Genomic DNA, 23,534 nt, shown 5'->3' with positions numbered 1-23,534 from the left:
CAAATTTAGTAATATTGATTTTGTGACAGCCTGGTGTATTTTCAAAATTAAAGAGAAAAAATAGGGGTCTTCGTTTTTGCGTCTTCGGTCTTCGTTTTATAGACACCCAAGTCCACTTTGCCTAACGAATCCTGGTTTGATGAAGACATGTTTGCTGAATGCCATTTTGCCGAATGCCGACTCAAAAACCATGAATCCCATTTTGCCGAAATCAATCAAAAGCAGTGTGCAGCATGAACAATAGCATAAAATTCACGTTGGAGCACTTTTACCATACCTGCACCTGTACAGGCACGGTGGTGCATCGGAAAGTCAATGGGTATTTTTGATGGAGGCGTATATTTCAAATTTGGCTTTACAGGGGGAGTTTATTCAAAGTGGGGTGTTTATTCAAATAAATATGATGCCTCCCTGACCCACCCATCATGTTTTCAAAAGCACGATGTACGATGGTGACAGCAAGATTCGGCAAACTGGGTTTTGGCAAGCTGTGTTATAATTTTGCTGAACTGGATTAGGCAAAGTGGCCATTAACTTGGCAAACTGGATTTTTCGACAAACTGGTCAGATACCGTATTCATGTAGCCAGTGCGAAAGGAGTAGTACCTTACACCTGTAAAGTTTTTTATTTATATTAGGAAATCTCAAAAACTCAAATTTTCATGTAAAGTCTTTGCTATAGGAAGTATGGCCTAGTCTAGTGTAGAGAAAAATTAATTTTGTGTGTAGCCCTATGCCTATATTCCCCATTCAAAAATTAGGTCTATAATTCTATCTGTCCAATTTGGGCTGTTTTCCTGTCATTTTTTTGGCAGAAATTAGGCCTTGGCCTATCTCTCATTTCAATGTATAAAAGCAACTGTATGGTAAAGTATTTAAATTGCACCGATGATACCTCAAAAACTAGCGCAAATTTGCACGGATAGTCGCTAGAAAATATACACGCAGAATCGTAACTGCTGCATAATAGTATACATTGGTTATATTTAAAATAAGATCAAAGCCCAGTTTTTGGCCAAATCTGCAGTGCTAGGAAATCGACCCTTATTTTCCAAAATGTGCGGACGGAATTCTATAGGCCTAATTTTTGTGCAGAAGATATATTCCCCACGCAGGCCTTAATACCGGTATGCACTCTGGAAAAACAGCAAGTTTAATTCTGCGCTCCTATTTTCCTATTGATTTTTTGCACAAATTTAGTTGCTGTTATATCCTCTGTGCAAAATGAAAATACTTCACAGTATACATACAGTAGTTGTATAGTATTGTAGTGTTTTAGTGTATTAAGGCCTAATTTCCTGCAAAAAAAATTTTGCTTTCAGAATTGGCACTCGCTTTCCAAAATACGTGGACGGAAATCAAAGCCCAATTTACAGGAATAGGAATGAACTTTAGAGCACTGTTTTTACTAAGAAATGCCACGGTGCAGAAAAGATTTTTTTTTTTATTTCGTATCAGCACTGCAAAGCAGGACAGTTGAAACCTGATTATTAGTGTATTTTTTAAAATTTTGAATGAACAATAATAATAATAAGATCAATCTATTTATATATCTTCTTTTGTTTAGTACTCATTAGAATGGATCAGTCAAGTAACCTGTCAGATCTCTTTGAGGAAGGCTTCGCTCTTGGGAGAAAGGACAAAACTGCCCTGCTTATGCACAGTGGAAATGGCTTGTCTACTACTTCAACATATGCTGATGTTTCAGAACTGTCTAATATAGTGGCATCTGTTTTAAAAGATATTAATTGCAGCAGAAAATTTATCGGTGTAATATCTTCAACATCTATCCATATTCCAGCCATCATTTTAGGGTAAAATTTATTATTTGTGAAGTAGACCTTCTGTGTATATTTAAATTCCTTAGTAAAATATTTTGATTCTGATGACATTTGCCTGTTTCTAATATTAAACCAACTTCTGTTACTTTTTTTCCCTATTTTTTTTTCACAATTCTGTATTTCTTAATTATCAAATTATAAAAAAAAAAATTAATTGACATCACACCCCTAATGGATACAAATACAAAGTACCCAATTCGAAAGAAAAAAAAAAGGTAATTTTTACAGAATGTTCGACTCTAAAATCGATTAAATAAGCCTTTCAAATCCCTGAATTGTTGACGTTTCCGAGGCTTCCCCTAGCCTCATTTGAGGGGTTCTGGTCTGCCCTTGACCCTTCCTTTTATGAACATCAGACCCCTGTCTGGCAATTCCTGGTGACACCACACTGGAAAGCTTCATTTTCTATCTTAATTTTCTTTTCAAGAACATATTAAGTTACTGATAGTCTCTGCACAAGGACAGTTTAGCTTTGTGGCTTTGTTTCTGCTTTTTTATTCATAATCCACCAAACTATTGCAAAAATTAAAATTATTTAATTGTCTGTTTCCTGAAAATTTTATAATGAAAGGAAAAGGAGTTTGATTCTGCTGATGGTGATTTTTTTTTTTTTGGCATAAAAGTGGGCTGAAGGCCCTAGGTTTTGATGGTTCCAGTGTGCTTCCATAGACTTTTAAATTATTATGTTATGTTTTTTATTTCCATAAAAATACCATGTGCAAATAGTGGACAAATTAATTTTGTAAATAGAATTTCTCAATTAGATGGTTATGAATTGTAAAAAATATGATTTACGATTTCATTAAATTCTTGATTACGGTATATTTATTTACTCTGTATTGGATTTGTATTATTTTTTTCACAGGATTCTGAAACTGCCAGCCTGCTTTGTTCCTGTAGGTTTTCAGGCAAATACTGCCCTCAATGAATTCATTTTCAGCAAGCTTAACATTGAACATGTTATTTGTATGAAAAGAGATAGTCCGGTGAGTAAAACATGTACATTTGGATAATTTGAGATCATATGAAATCAAAGATTTACCCGGATGCATATGTAGGAGTATTGAAATGGGTGAGGTGCGCTGGGGTGCAATTGCATTCGCAGACTGTCAAGGCAAGCAAGATACATGCTCTGTGTACCCAAGCTAAAACATTCAAAAGAAAATATTTTATTTTGCCTTTTCATTTTATTTAGCATTTCTTTGCCAAAATCTTTTATACCAACCTTAATTTTTAGCTCACTCTCTGAGAGAGATGGCTTATATGATGATTCTGAGCGAATTTTGAAGTCATTTTTTTTTTCTATCTCTTCCTTCGTTTGTGGCACGATTAGGCCGATCTTGCAATAATATGGAAGATAAGGCTTGGGGAATTTAAAGTATGAAGAGTTTTCACGAAGATATAGTCGGGAAATGTGAAATACTGTAGTATGTTTTTATATCATATCTCTTAACACTAAGATGGGTTTCCTATGAAAGCATGTTTGCCATTGATCAGATTGCAAATCGCCTGTATATTCCACCATTGTGTTTATAAACCAATCACGGCCTGGAATGGTAAGCTTTGTGTCTAATAAATGTGTCTGCACGAGTCAAGTTGGTAGCGAAAAATGAGCCGTTTTGTGGTGCTTGCAAGGGTGGGTGGTGTTTCTCAGCTCTCTCTCTCTCTCTCTCTCTCTCTCTGAGAGAAAAACAATGTACATTTCGTGTCAATGTACTGTAATACAGGCTGGCCTAGACGAAGACGAACCAATTATAGGCTGGTGGGGTACGTGTGTGTAGGCCTAGGCCTAGCTCAGATATTACAGGAAATGTAGGCTACAAGTTGCTTTTATGTGTATTAAACCACACATAAAGGCAACTTTTATGTGTATTAAACCACGCATAAATGCAACTTTTATGTGTATTAAACCACACATTCAAATCAGTCAGTGGTGATGAGTGTATGTACAGCACATTTCGTGTTGCCGCACTGTGGTGTGGTTGATGACGAGGACGTTAGAGATATACATTGATAGCAAGGTCCATCGAGACGGTAGCTTTTCAGCATTGCTCTTGGAGGATTAACTTCCCTACATACGCATTGGTAGCTATTCGTACTCTACACTTGGCTATCCTAGGCCAACCACATAGGCCTAGGTACGTAATATGTTAGATCAGATATTAATTACATAAAATGTAGGCCGACAGTCGTATTTAATGGGGGCGGAGTGGATTTCATTTTTTCGCGATTTACCATGGCTACTGTCGTCGTCACCTAGACGCCGTTGTCCATATGGTAATGATGAAGATAACGTTCGTGTACCTATAGACTGATGTGCCTGTAATAGTTCATGATTAAAGTGCCTTTCATTTTCAATGGATTACATTCCATTCCAACCATGGAATAACCAGTTGATGGATAGCCCAGTAATGGATAGACCTTGTGCCAGTTCAGTGCAACATTAGTACAACTGGAAATAACATTACAGCAATTGCATTATATTTGTATATATATATATATATATATATATATATAATATACATATATATATATAAACATGACATATTTCCTAATGTGTTTGGATATAATACAAATACATACAAAAGTAAAAATATTTTGTAATTTCAAAAAAATCACAGTAAAAAGCTGCATGATGTAATTATAATGCGCCTTCTGAAAATGTCTTCATTAGAGGACCACAATGAAATACTTCTATGCAACAAATTCTATTCACCCATCAAACTGTCTACTTAAATCATAAACCGCTACATATGTATCTTCATAATTACAGTACAAAATATTTCACAAAGTTATGTATATAACAACCACTACAACAACCATATTTCCTTTAATATCACTGTAAACGACATCACACCTTTCCTAACTTCTAAGTGAACATAACAAAAAAGGTCTATGATGATGCATAAAACTACTATAACTTCAGCTAGCAAAATTAGGTATAGTGTAATATTTAACTAATACATTATACCTAATTTTGGTATAGTGTGATATTTAACTACTTTTAGTGTAATTTTTTGTTCAACATTTTCCATGATTTACCCAACAAGGGGTCTGATATCCCCGATGGTGGGGGCAGATATCCTAAACGATGGTGGACATAGTCAGATGTGGCTAAAAATTTCTTTGAGGACAGTTTCAGGGTTTAGAGGGCTTATTTTATTGCTATAAATTGGTTTTCTCAACAATTTTTTTTCCCTCCGACAAGGGGAGGCCAACCCTTGCCCACCCGGCCGCCTCCTCTTTGGCTCCAAACCTGAAAGTGTCACACTGGTCAGGCCCGTAACCAGCTTTGGTAATGGGGGGATCTTTTTCAAAAAATGTTGAAAAGCATGACCTTTAACCCTTTGAGCCCTGCATTATTTACATCTTGCGGCACCCTCATCCTGTGCTATTTGAACAAAATCTGTTTTTTTTTTTTTTATTACAATCATGATGTTAATTGTCTGATTACATACAATTGTATTTTACTGAATAAAACATGTTTGTAAACATAAAAAGTATGTTTGTATTTACTTTATTGCCAGTATGCAACCTTTGTATGCCTATCAGTTCAATTCAATTCAAATATAAAGTAATCTTTATTGCAATTTGTAAGCAAATTGATGTTTAACAATGAAAATTGAATTAAGATAAACTCAAAAAATATCGCATAAAAAAATATAAAAATATAATACGGTTTAAATACATTAAAAATTTTTATAATTAATAAATTTTATATACATCATTTGGGTAAAGAATTGGTAAAAAGTGATAAAATGAGGGTTGAATATTTTGATAATTAAAAATAAGGTTCATATATTAACATTCATTGAAAAAAGAAGAAATTCACATCGAGAACACATACTACATTCAAAATAATTTAAAGAAATTTCAAATACTGTACAATAAGGGTAAAAAAGCGGTACATTTGAGAGATAAATTAATTAGGGTATAAATTAATTAGATTGTTTAAAATGAAACAGTTAATACAAAAAACTGCATTTAGATCTGTCGGGGATCACAATTGAGTCATTTTAATTTGTTAATTTATTTTTTAGTTATCAGAGCTTTCCATTTATGAAAAATGCCATAGCTTATAATAAAATTCTTAAATCTCTCGGTTCTCTTCTAGTTCTCAAACAGTGATTGTGGGAGGGGCAATCTGGAAGGAGGTAATTTAATCCATGATGTGGGTTTTTAAGCTTTGAAAAGTATTTTTTGCCAAGTGATAAACGATGGTCATAGATGGTTGGGATATTGCATTGGATTAAGGTAGTATTGTACGAAGTTGAAGAAAAAATTGTTCTAATTGCTCGTCTTTTAATTGATTCCAGTTGTTTGTTTTGTTCTAGTGTTATGCTCATCCCCCAGACAAAGCAACTGTATTCTAGAACAGGTTGGACTACCGACTGATAAAAGTAAAGGAGATCAAATTGGGATAAACCAGAGCGGCGAAGTTGCTTTAAAAAGTACAACCTGGGTGCACAGCGTTTTTTAGCGATACTCAATGTGTGTGTGCCATGCAAGATTCTGCTGGAGATGAATTCCAAGAAGTTTGACTGCCTGGACACAAACGATTTCAGAATCTAGATTTATAGTTGGTTGGAATAATGTGGGGGATCTCTTAGAGCTTACTATTAGCTCGACAGATTTCTTGCTGTTTAGTCGCATTTTATTTTCTGAGCACCATGTGGTCACAGCACATATCTCACTTTGGAGGAGATTTTCGGATTGTTTTTAAACTCTTTTGTAAAATGTGGTATCATCCATATATTTTGTCTTGGGTAGGTTTGTTTGCAGATCGTTTATGTAGGCAATACATAATACGGGACCAAGCCATGATCCCTGGAGTATTCCACCATTTGGTTTTACCCAGTAAGATACTGAATTATTTAGCTTTCCCCGGTGGCTTTGGTTGCTCAGGAAGGCTGTCACCCATGACACTAGTATCCACACCCATTGCTTCCAGTTTCTCTACCAGTATGGTGTGGTCTATAAAGATCAATAATCTTTGGTAAAGTCTAATGGCAGTACCCTCACTTCTCTTTTATCTATAGCCTAATACGACTCGTGTTAAAGTGATAGTATTGCATCTACGGTGGACACACCTTTGGTGCATCCAATTTGGTTAGCGTTAATTTTATCCCAGATGAAGCCGCCAATAATACTCTCGACTGTTTTTTGCAGACACAGATATCAATGATATCGTTCAAAGATCGCTTTCTATTTTCTTTGCCATTGTCACATTTGGGATGGGAATAATATTAGCTCGCTTCCAGTCATGAGGAATCCGTGAGTCCCTCATGCTAGACTTTGCAATGGCACATAAGGGCTTAGCAATAATTTGTGCAAACTCGCGTAAAATTACGTTCCTTATTCGTTTTAACAGATCATAGTTTCCCTTCCATTACACTAGGTTAGATAATCAAATGATCTGGCATGACAATCGGGTCTTCTGCCGTTAGTGGAGGTTCGATAGGTTGTATATCTGAGGTAATTGATTGGAAGTGGAAGTTAATACTTTTCATGAGTTCACTTTAATTTCTCCATCAAATAGTTCATTTACAAGTCCTAATAAAGTATTGGTTTAGGTTCCAAGTTTAGTAACTGCTTTGTATGACGCCACACCAAGTCTTGGCATCGGAGTTCTTTAAAGATGACACTTTTTGTCACATGCCTTTACAGGAAAGTGTTTATCCACAAGAGTTCAGTAATGTAAAGAATATATTGCTCCTCACGTTTTAAGGCCAGCCCAGTTTGATTTCGAGTTCCCTATGCATAGAATTCCTTGCAAGATGTGCACCAATATACTGTCTTCGTTTAGGCAAGCCTTTATCTTTCAAATGAGGATTGGCTCGTTTACCACTTTCATATTTTGTATTACATAACACACCTGTTGTTAGTTGTAGCATTTGGTGGCCTCTCAACTACTGTAAGTCAGGGTTCATTGTTTCTGTCCAAAATGTCTTGATTCCATCGATGAGCTCAATGTTCAATGGGGTTTAGATCGGACTTTCAGCAGGAGTTTTCCACCAGTTGATCTCTCTATCAGGTACTGTTTCGTAGCATTAGCCGTATGTTTGGGGTCGTACTTATCTTGCATAAAACGATAACCGTTGGGGAAGTGGGTGCCAGCAAATGGTTTCACGGCCGCATCCAGAATGGAATTAATATAGAATTCCGTTCGCATTATGCCATCAAATATTACGATCGGCAGGGCCAACCGACCAGACATGAAGTGTGATGTGTTTGCTTGTGTTTCGGCTTTAACTTTCGAGGTTCGTTTCATTCTCGCATGGTGGTCCAACTCCACTGTACATTCATCTGTGAATATTACGTCAAGAAATGTTTCTTTGTTTCTAATGCAAGCCACAGCATCTCAAATGGTCAACTTTATTCGGTGTCCTGATTGACTGGCAATACCGCGTTCCCTCACACACCCATCGCAACTTTCTCCTTGTCTTCTTAACGGTAGTTATAGACAGGAAGTCACCAGTTGTCTGTAGAATAATTTCTTGGAGTTCTCTTGCTGTCCTTTCATCATTTTCCGTCATGGCTTCGTCAATGATGTCCAAGTGCTGGTCAATAACTTTGGCGGGAAGTCCAGATCGACGACAATCCCTAATAATCTTGTTTGTTTCGAATCGCTTCAAAATCGAACATACAGTTGATCTGTGGATTCGAAATCCCTCAGTGTGAAGGATATCCAAAATCGTCGACACTGTAACCGATATGAAAATACTGAGAAACTCGCGACCATATATGAAACGGTGTTTTAGACATTTTCCTTCGATTTCGATAGAGCTATACTGTAAGACACTATGTGTGATAATCTAATGGTGAATAGGCCTACAGTACTGGTTTCATGATACCCATGTAGATCGTTTATTATGTTCTTCTTCCACCCACCATTCATATTTAAAATAGACAGGCCCCCTGTGCACTAGAAACTCTACATTAGACCACCCCTCTTAAGGGACCAGCAAACATTTTTATAATGATTTAATTGAAATCATAATACAGTACATTTATTTTTAATTGTTTTAATGAAATTGGGAATAAAAAATTTAAAAAATGAAACGCGAAATAAAAAGATGATGCATTTAGATGAAAGTACCAACACATACAGTAACTGTATTTGATTTTGGTAATACAACACAGATAAGATTTGTGGTACAAAAACTGTTTCTAGGAGGTTCTTTATTACAGCAGGCTGCGCCGTGCCTATAGCTACTGACTGTTTAGGCTTACTGTATATAAAACGGTATTCGGTTCGAGTGATTACAAAATCAAAATATTAACATTGATATCTTTATAGTTTTTAACATGTCCGATTGCTCATTTTAAGAAGTATCTTGGTGTAAGTTAATGTCTCTGACTGTTTTGTTTCTCAATTCTGTATTTAATTTAGAGTCCATATTTTACATGTTGTGTCATTCCTTAAGTGGCGATGTTTTGCTGTTGGCTTGGAAATAAATAAATAAATGTATTATCAGCAGGATTGTCCTGCTTGTATTTCTGTATTAGAGTTCATAATTTTGTGTTCATCCTTGTGGCGATTTTTCACTGTTGGTTGGCTTGGAATTAAATTATCAGCAGGCAATGCAGAGTACAGTGTGTAAAACTACGCGTTAATCATTGTGTTAGTGTTACCAATGCGTCTGGTTTGATTCAACTGCGTTCACAAGTTATTTAATTAACAATGTTCCCGTGATTAGATTTTTTTCGGAGTTCTATTATGTTATTTTGTGTATATTTCAGATTCTGTAAGAGTCATTCTGCAAGAATTATTTCTGTTGAAATTAATTCTGGGACAATCAACAGATTGACTGGACTAGTAATTGTGTTTGATCTTGTTTTGATCTGTATTGAGCACTGAATTTAATAATTGCAATTTTAATTAGATACTCCATAAAATTAAATTACCTAAAAATATTTTTTTAAAGAGATGACATGTTGTATTCTCTGTTTTCATATTCCTTGTTCATTGTGTAGGGCTTTGGTGATTGTATTCTACATCCCATTGCAAAACTCGGCTATGCACAGGAAATGAGAAAATCTCTGATGATTTTTGCATTCAATGTCAATTTGCAAGACGAGCGGGTACGTATAGGAAACAACACATTATTCATTATAAACACTAAATGATGGTACTTTTAGTTTGAATATAGGGAAGTACTTCCGACAAACCATGTGGTCTCGAGCGGTGATGGGTTCACACACGTCACACACCGTTCATACAACTTGAAAATGGTACACTGAGTGATTACAACAATGGAGAAGTTAATTTAAATAATTCTTTTTATTATCTTTAAAGCACAACAATAACAACATATAACTAGATTTATATTTGAGAATTTTATTGGCTAGTTCTTAGCTACTTTCCAAATGGTACCTACGAGCAGGTTACGAGTGGTACGCGCAGATAAAAAGCGATAATTCACGCCTGTACTGTATATGGCTACCGACATCAATTTATTTATTTTTATTTTTTATTTCCACCATCTTTAAAGAGGGTAACCATTCCAGTTTAGCCCAGTAGGTTAACTGATATTCAGGGGCCCTCTTTAATAAAATTAAAAAACAGTACAAACAACATCATTACAACATAATAATACCGTAATAATAATAATAATAATAATAACATACAATCCTCATAACAAGTCTTAAAAGTATTAAATTGACTTACATAAAGACAATTCAAAATATAGGTTTAATTTATAATGCCTAATATAATGTAATATAATATAGTATAATATAGAATAAAATCAAACAATGTAATAATAAGAATAGCTCAATAAAACGGCAATAAAGAACGGCTAAGAGTTTAAAATATATTGTTTCAACTTAAGTTTAATTGTATTTTCTATTTTGCAGTCCCGGAGCTCAATTGGAAAATTATTATAAAAATAAAAAATAAATAAATAAATAAAAATATTAAAATAATAATATTTAATATTTAATATTAATATTAAATATTAAATATTATTTAATAATAAATAGTCTAGCATCAGGCTAAGTTCCCTACCGCGACCGCGTCCTTGGTGACCAGCATCATCGCCACCACCTCCTCCATCGGTGTCGCCACTACTTCTACTGCCACCATAGCCATCCACCAACCCGAAGGCAAAATTATCATCACTACCACTGGTACTAGCACTATCTTGATCTGAAGGCCTAGGGCTAGAAACTACACTGTTTATACCTCACTTTCACTTTCTAAATCGCTTTCTGATAATTATCCTCATCAATATTTTCTTGGGAGTCATCAAGTATCAATCGTAAAGCATTGTTGGAATTCATTGTTAAATTATTCAATATAAATTTGTTTTTTCAAAAAAATCCACACGTACGAGCTGTCAGAACGACTTCAGAATGATGATGTCCTAAAATTAGGTCATATTAGTCATACTGGTCAGGTGATTACCCCGAATAAGGTCACCTGACCCGCAAAGCCGGTATACCGGCCTTTTGGGTTACTGCAGCTAAAGACACTGCCGTTTTTCTGGCCTTCCGGGTTCAAATGGTTATTTAAAATGCTATATCTGGTATGTATGAGCTGCTTTCAAAGGAGAGTACCATTTTCGTGAATAAACATTGAATCAATTTGATATGTGCAAATTGAAGAATAGGCAGTAGGCTATACCATGCAATATGTTAGTAGATCATCAATGAAGTGCTCTTCAGATAGGATCACATGACAGTTTTCCAGCATCAACGACAAAGTAGGTCTACAACAAAACACAGATAAGCTTTCTGTTGAATTTTTTAACCACATGCATATGTTAACACATAAGAATACAAAGGCGATGACTTTTGAATTGTAAAACAATGATTAAAACGACTGTCTTGATCATTGTTTATTGGATCAGCTTTTTGTATCCTTTGTCAATACTCCAGAACAACAAAAAAAGAAAAAAATCCAACGTGTAATAAGAACGGACAGGCCTACCATTAGTCCACCAGCTACGCATGTCATAGGCTTATAAGGCCAAGGCACACATACTCATTAAATTCAACTTATGGCTAAAACCTGTGCAGCCTATGCATTCCTGATGATGACATAATTAATGTCGAAATATTGAATCCCAACACGATGGCGTGTATTTCAATACTTGGAGTATGTATTATACTTTCTTATCTGAGATTAATCAGTGGACCTTTCGGTCTATGGATATCCAGTACCCAATATACCCATTTCTTGATTTTCCTTGGGTGAGGTTATGCAAACAAATTCCATTTATCTAGTAGAGCAGAACTCAGTATTCTGTGGGAGATCGTCCAATCCCCCATCGTTATGGGCCTGTTACCTTTGGTTATATAGTTAGAGATGAGCTTTTTCTAAGAAAGTGAGCAAGATGATATGAGAATTGAACTTGCTTCTTGTGCATTTGTGATTGCAAATCAACTTTCACTGACAGTAAATTTCTTTTATGATCAGCAATTTATAGAAAAACTTGGAAAACAGTTGAACTTTCATTGCTTGGATACACCAGCCCTTTTCCCCTATCAACTGGTGGTGTTAAAACAAATGTCTCAGGCAAGTGACCATAAGCAAGAACAAGATAATGCTGGAATAGCCTATGCCATGCATACTTCAGGCACAACCGGGAGACCGAAAATCGTCAGGGTACCTCACAGATGCATCGTTCCAAATATTATAAGTTTAAGGTAGAAATTACAAATTAATAATAATTGTTGTTGTTGTTGCTGTTGTTGTTATTGTTGCTGCTGCTGCAGCAGGTGGTGGTGGCGGCAGTGGTTAACTGAGAGATTGGTTCAGTTCTGCCGTATGTAATATGGCCCATTTGCATATTAAATAATGCAGCTATACTTTTTGGGGAAAAAAAACAGGAATTGTCTTCTGGTGTACTGCCCAGTTCAACACCAGAATGATCCCCAACAGAAATAAGTCTTTCATGAGTTGTCATTCACGCATCTAAACAAATTTTAATATATTAATATAATAATAATAATGATAATAATAATAATAATAATAATATTTACATTTTTGTGTTTTAGACGCATAGAGCGCTTTTCCACATTATTACCCCATGGGGCAATTCCACAGGTTTCCGCGTGAAATATATCAGTGCATTTTGCACTTGAACGTCCTCGGGTACCCATTTATACTCCTGGTTGAAGAGGAGCAACACAGATAAAGTACCTTGCTCAAGGACACAAGCGAAATGCACAGTGATGGATTGAAACCCCAATTTTAAACTGGTGGTAGCAACTGTGTGCGCGCTGAACCGTGGAGATGTCTAGGCCCCCCCAGTTCAATACCATCACTGCTTTTCATGTTTTTCAGCTGGAGGTCTGAAATGCAAGTTACGACATTTAAGATGTCAGTCCTGTGTGCACGTTAAGGAATGCAGTACACTATTCGGAAAAGATTAGGGGATTTTTCTCCCAGTGTACTTCCAAATCAACACCAGAATCAATAAGATAAAGGCGGCAACTTAACGGAAAAAGAACCACTGCACCAAACCCCTTCCACAATAATGGACCTTTCCACTAAGCCCCACCCCTTGGATATTGTTGCTAACATTAAAACAGTAAAATTGTGTACACACACACACACACGCTTGTGTTTGTGGGACAGCACGTGTGTTTGTAGGACACGCACATTTCTGGCCCCATCCTGGTCAGTTGTTAAATTGGATTTACACCTTGGAAAGGTCCATTATTTTCATATTATTTATTTCAAAGAGGTCTTCAAAAAAGAGAAATAAATTAAAGAAATAATATAAAGAAATATAAAAAGAAACAGGCTGACTTTTATTTTATTTTTGTTTAACATTTCAGAACCAAATTGAAAGTGACACATGATGATGTCGTGTTTATGGCATCACCTCTGACATTTGACCCTTGTATTGTTGAAATGTTTTTGGCTTTGTCTACCGGTGCTGCATTGTTTATGGTTCCCATGACAACAAAGTTGATGCCACAAAAGCTTGCACAAGCACTGCAAGACAACAACGTTACAATTTTACAGGTAGAGTATACCATAATGTTTTCCAATTATTCATCAAAAATTAATAATATACTGTACACATATAAATCACAACAGAATCTGTGATTATGAAGCCTACGGTATTTACATTTTTCCCGCCATTGTTGGCGCAATAGTCACGTAATTTAATTTTGCTGCTCATGGTGATAAATCGGCACTGAGACAATTGAAAATAAAGTAGTAATAAATGCAAATTATGGATTTATGGGAAGATTGGTTATTTACCGGGAGATCTTGCTTGCTTGCGGGAGCATGGGAGGCTAGTTTTGTCCTGATTTTCGGGTGACTTGCAACTTGTGGGAGGCTTGGAAACCCCTTTCTTGAAAACCCCTTGTTGAAAATGACAGCAATGATGATAGAGGTTGAATGTTATACAGATGATGAAGTATGGCAATTGATTTTATATACTTTCGAGGAATTGGTGCTACAGAATCAATAGTAATTTATTTATTCAATGTATTGTAAGTTTCAGGCCTAATGGTGAAGTGCATGATATTTACAATATAAAAATATAAAGTAAAGCGCAAGACAAAAACATTTCAAAGTTTAAAAAAACATGAAAAATTAGAATCATCAAACAGAGCACCAAAAAAATTAAAAGAGGCGACACAAAAAAACTGTAAAATTGCCAAAAAATTAAAATTCAAATACAGAATGTGAAAAAAAGGAAAACACCATATTTACAAAAGATTATGAAATTCACCATATAAAAAATATATATAATATTTATTTACTGAATTATTGTTTTGGAATAGTTTCATCTGCTTTAATTATTGCTTTATATTAAAATTACATATTCACTACAATAAGACATGTAGTGTAGTGCAAGATAACCAGAAGGCACAATGAAGAGACTGCTGTATTGTTGTCTGTATATGTTTTTAGGTTCACTACTCTGTGTATATTTATCGTGTTTGTTTTTAATGCATCCTCTGTTATGTACATTATGTAACATCTCTTTTTGAGTGCACCGCAACTCCATGAGTGCCATTGATACAAAAGTGTATATTCAATAAAGATGGTTATTGTTATATTCTGATTTAAAAGCAAAAATACAACATTAGCAGATAAGTCAGGGAAGCACATTCCCTGTTTGGATCTAGGACTGATTGTGTTATTTTTTTTCAGGCCACATCTAGCCTTGTCTCAAGATTTGGACCAACACTTTTAAAGAACACCATTTTAAGTAGAGATACTAAACTTAGAGCACTTGTACTTGGTGGTGAGCAATGCCCAGTGCCAGCTGTTTTATGTAACTGGAGAGCAGAAGGCAATGTGACCACAATGTGGAATATATACGGCATCACGGAGGTTTCAAGCTGGGCATCTTTATACCAAATTCCAGAACAAGACATCAAGAATGCAATAAATCAAAGGTATTTGGGCTACTCCAGCTTCTCAAACATTCATAAGCTGTGTCCCAACTGTCAAATTGTATGTGACAAATAAATGTGATATACCCATATTTAGTTGTAATACAACATCATCATGCCCTTGTGTGTGGCAAAGACAAGCCAACCCAGTCACTCATTGCAAATCATGTTTTAGAGATATTTGCTAAAACATACTGGATATGTAAAATTTAAAAAAATCAAATTTATGTGTTATATTTTTACATCATGCTATGCTGTTATTTTCCCCATTTTCAATATTAAAACAACACTTTTAAGGATTTGATGATGTGAAATGACAGAAATCATAAACTTTGAAGGCTGATTTCTCATTGTTCTTTAAAGCAGCTGTATGGTTACAATTGCTTGTGATTGTATATATCACAAAATCCAATAAATATAAATAAAATAAAAATAAACAAATGAGGCATGTTGTGGCAAAATGGCTAAGTTGTAGCAAAAATTTAAATTCAAGTTATTGGTATTTTCCGATACCTGAGTATATGATCTTTAAAATGAGGGGTCATTCATTCAAATTGGACATTTCAAGCCTAAGTTATTGGAAAGTGAAAGTACAGTACTCTTGTCAAGATAAACATGATTTTGAGTAATTGCCTTTCAAAGTTATTTTTGCATACATTGTATAATAGAATGAACTATGAACAATAACGTTAAATAAACAATTTATTAACCACTTCCAGAACTAATACTTTGGGACATGATTAATAAGACATTAAACTGTTGATCTATGGTGAAAAACAAATTTGGATTTTTAGCCAATTTTTTGAGCTCCCATATTTTATAGCTCATATACTGGAATGTGCGACAATTTCGCCACAACATGCCTCAAATGTCAGAGTTGAATGCATTTTTTACCATTTTAAAGCTCTTATATACAATTTTTTTCGACGAGTGATTAGTTTAGCTTGTCTTTGCCACATATGTACATGAATTGAACCCAGAACCCTGGTATTAAAAGGCAAGCTATTCAACTCCACTGCCATTCCATCCCAACATTTCCCATGAAGGCAAACTGTCCTGTCCTGCATGTGATGAAAAATATATAGCAAAGGCAAATTTGTATTTTTGATGGAATTCAATTTCATCTACGGTAAGGATTCGTCCATCAAAGATACAGTACCTTTCCCAAATGTGCCAAGTAATGTGATCCCTATAATGAATATAATTTATACAATTAATGTAGAGTACAATTATTTTTCAACTAGTGTACCACTTGGGGAACCTCTGCTTGGAACTGTGATTCAGGTCAGGGATGATAGAGGGCAGGCTATAACTTCTGGAAAAGGTCATCTTTACATAGGTTTGTTTAATCAAACTACTTCTTAAATTGTATTTATTAAATTCAATTTTCTGTACTGTGTTGTCTGTGTGTCTACACAAATTATAGGTTAAGCATAGTAAGTGTGCAGTAATGCTTATGTTTTTATATACAGTAAATACCATATTGTTTCTCACTTCTAAGTATTTGTATTGCTGGCGATAAATATTTTATTATTGTCAAATATTTTATGATGAAACCAACAGGTGGAAAAGAGAGAGTTTGCCTGGTGGATAATGAGTGTGTCCTTGTACCTGGGACGTTGAGGGCATCCGGAGATATTGTGCAGTTTACATCAAAGGGGCTTGTGTATGTTGGTAGGATCGACCAACAAATTAAGAGGCATGGACAACGCATCAACCTGCAACAACTAACTGAGGTAAACTGACAACATTCTGGGTGCCGTAAATTGTTAGTTGTTAATGTAGGTCAGACTTCAATATGTAAGTGTCATCGTAATGTCATCATTCATAATATAATAAATCATAAATATTTATTATGAACTCAGTGGTTGGCTGAGAGGTATTGTTCCTGCTTCCTGTGTTGAAGACCTTGGTTCAAACCAGGCCAACGTTGGGTTTTTGTTGGGGTATAATTGCTTAGCACCTTGAATAACCCGTATATTGAGAGTTAAGGTCAATGTTTGTTTCTGTACATGTCTGTTCTGTGTTGTAGATAAGTTTGGTGGAACTACACTGTGGCTGCCGCAGGTCAACAGGGCCCAGCCCAAATTTCAAATTTGATTGAGGACCAATAAAGAATTATTATTATTATTATTATTATTATTCTTATATCCCTTTAAAGTCAAACTTAAATTTCAGTATTGTAAGCTGCTTTAGGTTCTTGATAATACTGTGTTTTATATATTATTTTAGTACTCATTATGCTTTCCACACATGTATGTGTTCTATTTTTCATCTGAATTCCAGTAAAATGCGCCAGTTATTGCATTTTTTTTTGCAGGTTATATTATCAGCTCTGATATTCAACAGTTGCTGTTTGCTATATGAAACAGAAACTGATGAGCTCTTGTTGTTTGCTGTGCCAAAGTTCGGTTTAACGGAACAGATGTCCTTTAACATGATATATAAGGAACTGGAAAACACCCTGCCAAAGAATTGCATTCCTGATCAAGTTTGTCTGCTAGATGAGCTACCAGTGACTAGGCATGGTAAAGTGGATGCTAAGAAGCTGCTGGAACAAAGAAAAGTGGCTAGGTTGTGCAAAAATGGTGGTTGCCTATCAAATGAAGAGCTTCATAATTTGTGGAAGGTAATTATGTACATTATTTTATTGAGCATAAGATCTATTTATCTATTTGTGCACTGATTACAGGCTTGTCAGGTGGGGATCATCATACTATGTTCAAATAAATATAACAGGAGACTGCAGTGGTTACGTGGTACATTTAAATTTCATTTTCATTTAGTTTTTAAGTGTCTTAAATTTAAAGAATGAACAATCAAATTTTACCTTATCTAACATTTTACTTTTTATTTTTATCTAACATTTTTACTGGTGTGTCATTTGTATAAGCACCATGACAATGCTATTTCCGACTGACACGGTACAAACCGCTCGTTCACAGCATGGCCTGGCTGTTAATTCTTATGATTATTGCATTATTTATTCTGGAAGTCATTGTTTATCATTCTGTTTGGTTTTTAGAAGTTGGTTTTTGTGTTTCAGACCGAATAATACGTCTGAAATTCGGATTTGGGAGAGATTCAGTTTCTGGAATTCCTTTTATTTTGATGTTTTTGTTGATTTTTTAATGCTTTTTTTAAAGAAATGTTTTTAACAAACAATTCCAATGCAATCATAATTTATATAAGCTGATTGTCTGTCTGTAATTAGCACAGATAATGACCACTGCAAAACATGGGTGGAACTTCAAACCGTGTATATTTTATTTTACCATCTGATGGTTTTTAAAATATTTTAATTAATCATCATTTAATTAAATTACCAACCATCTGTTATAACTAAATCAATTCAAAAGTACTTTTGGTTTTAGGATATTCTTCAAGTTGATAGTAAAATTGAAGATGACAGTAACTTCATTCAATTAGGTGGTGATTCATTCCAAGCCGTGAGACTACTAAACCAGATTGAACTAGTTATAGGGCGGTCTATACCGGATCTACTAGATTTTATACTACATAGAACATATCATGAAGTCTTTGAACTTGTGAAAAATGAATCCTGTGTAACGTTTAAACATGGACATAACTTTGAAAGCATTCCCTTTGTGGAACAGAGCAGCTCATCAGTTCCTTGTGGATTGTTGCAAAATGATGTTTTAACCAACAAACAGTTTACTGATATGAGATCAGAACATTGTACTTCGAAATTTGAAAAGGTTTCTCAGCAGATTTCATTGCACGACAACGTGGAACTTAAAAAAAGAACTTTAGGTCTGATTAAAAATGATGGTAGTTTATCATCAAAGAAATCCAAGAAGGATGCTGCTGATACATTCCAAATGGACGTAAATAGAGAATCACTGGATTGTTCTATTAAAAACGAAACAATGACTGTATACTCTTCCATAAGACGAGGATCACAAGTATTGCAACATCATAAGAAACAAAATAAATTACTACAGAATGTCAACAGAGGGCAGCAGACTGTATGCATTGTGGAGAAGTGGAAGTGTGACACAGGCAAATGTATTGATGCATCTCCGCTTTTAGTTACTACAGATGGGTAGGTATTAAATTATTATAATGGTTTATTTTATCACATAAAAAATGTATGCAAGTGAAATTACGATTGTATGGAGACCATGCTTTAAAGGTCATCTGCTATGGGAATTGAAAGGGGACCAAGGTTATGGATTTTCATGGTTCCTGCTTTCTTCAAATTGTTTTTCCTTTTTTTTAGAGTAAATGCTGTTGTGTACATTGGGTCTCACTCGCACAAGTTTCTAGCTATCTCATGTAAGACTGGGGTGCCGATTTGGAGCACAACTCTAGGAGATCGTGTTGAGTCATCAGCTTGCCTTTCAATGTGTGCAAGTTATATTGTATTTGGTGAGTTTTCATACTTTATGATTTTAACATAGATAAATCGTAAAATCATTTACCTTCAAAATAATTTTTCTATATTTGCAGAACACTTTCAAAGGCAGTTGAAACTGAATACTGAAATAATTTATTGTCCAACAAAATGAGGAAATGCATTTGAAAACTGGCAATAAATTACAGCACTGAAAATTAAAATATGAAATTATCATAACCGATTAAAGACTTAAAAATATTAATGTGTACAAGAAAAACCAAAGTTAGATACAAAATGCATATAAGAAGAGCAATACAAAGAAAACCGTATCATATGAAAAAACATTTAAAAGCGCAACAGCACTGAAAATTAAAATAAATATTATTATTATTATTATTATTATTATTATTATTATTATTATTATTATTATTATTAAAGTATAATTATTATTTTATTTCATTATTGTAAAAGATATAAACTATTTTTTTAAATTATGTTGCACTTCAATCACAGACACATGCTCTTGGGTGTCATTTTTTGTTTTGTTTTTATATTGTAGGATGTTATGATCATAATGTTTACATATTAAATGCAAAGAATGGAGAAATAATTTGGTTTTGGAAAACGAGTGGACCAGTCAAAAGCTCACCTATCGTCCACCCACATACTGGCATTATTTATGTTGGTTCACATGACCAAAATATTCATGCGCTTGACATAAAGGTCAGTACACTGTTATTTAGTATACAAGATATTAAAATTAGAGTGTGCACTTAAATGGTATATCCTTTTATTTTTCTAAGATATTCATGATGCTTGATAATTGTTAATAATTTTCATCCAAGCCTGTGTGTTGGATTGGATTGGATTTATTTAGTGTAAACATCAAGGATAGCCCAGGAAAGTCTAGGGGGTCCATCTGGTGGTCATTGGGCAGTACACTGGGAGACAATCCCCTACACTTTTCCGAAGAGTGTACAGCGTTCTTTAATGTGCACATGGGCCATAAATGCACACAGGACCAAAGGCTTAAACGTCTCATCCGAAAGACAGTGCACTATTGTAACTTGTATTTCAGGGCTGGATTTATCAAACTAGAAATCAGCTTAAATTCGTCTTAAGTCCATTTTTTGGCTTAAGTCAGATTTATCATTATTGCTTAGCTTAAAAATTGCTTAAAATTAAAAAGCCGATTGTACGCATGCGCCATCTGTGACGATTTTTAAGCTGAAATTTTACTAAGATGGTTTAATAAATCAGGTTAAGATATTTGCTTTGAGACATCTTAACTTTTTTTACTTAAGACATTTGCTAAGCTGAGATTGATAAATCCAGGGCTTGCCCTTCAGCTGAAACACAAGGAGAGGCAGCGAGGGGAATTGAACCGGAGACGCAGTGGTTACCACCAGATTAGCCATCTGAGCCTAAAGCTGCTCTCTGTTGTATTTACAAAGATAGTTAATGTTTTTTGTATCTAAATATGTATTGTTTGTATTAATATGCTTATACTATTCCTTATACTAATAGAACAAGCAATGTCTGTTTTCTACCCACTGTGGTGGAGGTTCGGTGTTTTCGTCTCCATGCATTGATGTTACTATGGGAACCATTTATGTTGGGACATTAAGTGGTATTCTAACTTGCATCAATTTGGTGAGTCTGCAATTATTTTTTTGTGTTTTTTTACTGTAAATTGTGTGCACACATCATCAGCCGATACATTCAATGAAAATTGCAATCTGACAAAGTTTAGCAATTAATCAGGATGCCACTGACAGTCAGCAGATGATGTGTCATGAAACCATCCCATGGAACGAGGAAGCTAGATTACTCCAATAATCTTTGTATTAAATGCAATGTAGGAAAAGGATATGAAAAAAATATATAGATGTTTTAATAACACCGGCCAACACACACAAATAAAAGTACATTTAATTGAAACTGAAATACCATCATATAGATTTGTTTGTAATAGTTTTTGCAATGATACGTTATAATTTTACTATAAGAAAAGGATATGAAAAAACATATGTTTTAATAGTAAATATATGGGCCAACACACACAAATAAAAGAACATTTATTTCAAAATGGAACTGAAATATGATAGTATAATACATACTCCAAGTGTTGGGATTCAATATTTCGACATAACTATGTCATCATTAAAAAAAACTGAAATACCATTGTATAAATTTGTAATAGTTTTTTGCATATGTTATAATATTACTTGGGTACCACTAAATTATTTCTTATGTATTTAAGTTCAGCGTTGTCATGTAAGGTAAAGGTAAAGGTTCAAAATCTGAAGCAGGCCTGAGTGCCCATCTCTTCACCTATTTCTTATTACCTTACTTTACCTATTTCTGTATATTCGTGCTTAAAAGCGTTTTTGGCATAAAGAATTTGTATTATTATTTTTATTACTGTTAAATACTGCATACAAAAGTACAATTACAAACAGTTGATCTTGTAATATATATATTACATATTTGTATTATATATGTTAATATAAATTATAAGTATATTATATTATAAACTTCTGTTATAAAATTGATTTTAGGTATCTGGTGAAATTAAGTGGATGTATAGAATTGGCAAGCCAATCTTTTCGTCGCCAGCCGTAACAAAGGAAGGCGTCATGGTAGGATGTGTTGACAATTACCTCTATCACATCAGCTCATTGAATGAAATGGTAAGCACACTCCTTATCAATAGTTTGAACCAGGTGTCGTCAACTGGCGGCCCATTGGCCCTATGCCGCTTGCAAGTGCATGTTATGTGTCCTGTTATAAAAATCCTTTGCAGATTAAACCTCAGTCCAGAAGTTACCGCTGATCACACCACCTGAAATGCTAAATGAAACGGACACAAGGCACAATAAAATATATTCGTTGGAGCTTTAGCTTTGGTATGCAGATCGTACTTAGCATTTCTTGACGGTCCGCGACTGATCAAAAGCTCATTTTTGTCATTAAGCCTGCATCATGTAAAATTTTCATGCATTTTCAAAAGTGTTTGTGTATACCAGGCCAGATCTATATCACTGATAACCCATTATGTAAACAACTTTTTCCAGGCTAAACCTGTGTCAGATGGTTATTACTAAATTACTGTAGTAGCAAGATTTTACTCATGAATATAAAGTTCCAACTACATCATTTCACATTACTGCATTGCTTTGCAACTTTGCATGATCAGTGGATCTCCAAATGGCTTAAATCTACAAACTTGACCCCTGTTAAAATAATAGTTTTAAAAACCTCTGGTTTAAATGAACAGTTCATTAAATGGACATGATTAATCATTATTTTTTACATTTTTTTTTTCTTTTTTTTGAATTTTTGGTTTTTTAAACTGAATGGATACGGTTAGCTACTCAGTAAAACAACTAAAAGAAAATTAAGGTGTGTATTTTGAACACTTCAACATAAGAATGCTAAATAAAGTAAAAAATAAAATACAGAGTTAAAAAAATTTATTTAGTTTTAGCTAAAGTTCCAGTACATACTTGCTTTCCTGACTGGTCTAGCTGCAGAGTGTGTAAAAAAAAACAAAAACAAAAAACTGGTATTTTTATACCAGTTAACAAAATGAGCAACAGTAGTTAATATTTTTTTTCCATCTGCAGATTTGGTCTTTTAAAACGGATGCACCAATTTTTTCTTCACCCTGTCTATCATCAACCAATGATTTAACAGTGTTTGGGTCACATGATTCATGTATCTACTGCATTCACTCCTCAACTGGGAAACAGGTGTGGAGGTTTAAAACCACGTCTCCTGTGTATGCTACACCTTTTGTATTTTACAACGATCTTCTGCAATCAGCCGAGGGAAATAGTGAATATTTTGTTGTTTGTTGTTGTACAGAGGGATCTTTATATATCCTGAATTTATCAACAGGGTGTTTAGTGTTATCATGGGTAGCGAGCCATCTGAAATTAAGACTTTTCAAAATATAA

General features: G+C 34.5%; 1 protein-coding gene across 1 annotated transcript; it reads left to right on the top strand.

Annotated features, from left to right (window-relative positions):
• The first annotated feature begins 1,568 nt into the window (after positions 1-1,568).
• On the top strand, positions 1,569-23,534 carry LOC117109065 (beta-alanine-activating enzyme-like). Its single transcript, XM_033251300.1, has 14 exons — positions 1,569-1,814; positions 2,707-2,827; positions 12,265-12,494; positions 13,632-13,821; positions 14,968-15,215; positions 16,457-16,551; positions 16,776-16,948; positions 17,533-17,841; positions 18,587-19,278; positions 19,456-19,604; positions 20,132-20,295; positions 21,100-21,225; positions 22,134-22,265; positions 23,202-23,534. Exons 1-14 carry the CDS (start codon positions 1,579-1,581, stop codon positions 23,532-23,534), a joined length of 3,198 nt encoding a protein of 1,065 aa, XP_033107191.1. The 5' UTR covers positions 1,569-1,578.

The sequence above is a fragment of the Anneissia japonica genome, unplaced genomic scaffold, assembly GCF_011630105.1.
Source record: "Anneissia japonica isolate Jap-2015-1 unplaced genomic scaffold, ASM1163010v1 scaffold12406_len387984_cov155, whole genome shotgun sequence".
NCBI classification, from domain to species: Eukaryota; Metazoa; Echinodermata; class Crinoidea; order Comatulida; family Comatulidae; genus Anneissia; species Anneissia japonica.
Note: the sequence above shows the minus strand (reverse complement) of the source record. Positions and strands in the feature narration are given on the sequence as shown.

Bases quoted from the DNA above. Each gene is read 5' to 3' on its own strand.
- LOC117109065 (XM_033251300.1), top strand. From the start codon at position 1,579: ATGGATCAGTCAAGTAACCTGTCAGATCTCTTTGAGGAAGGCTTCGCT. The intron at 13,822-14,967 runs GTAGAGTATACC...ATTTTTTTTCAG, and splicing joins ACAACGTTACAATTTTACAG to GCCACATCTAGCCTTGTCTC. The intron at 16,949-17,532 runs GTAAACTGACAA...TTTTTTTTGCAG, and splicing joins ACCTGCAACAACTAACTGAG to GTTATATTATCAGCTCTGAT.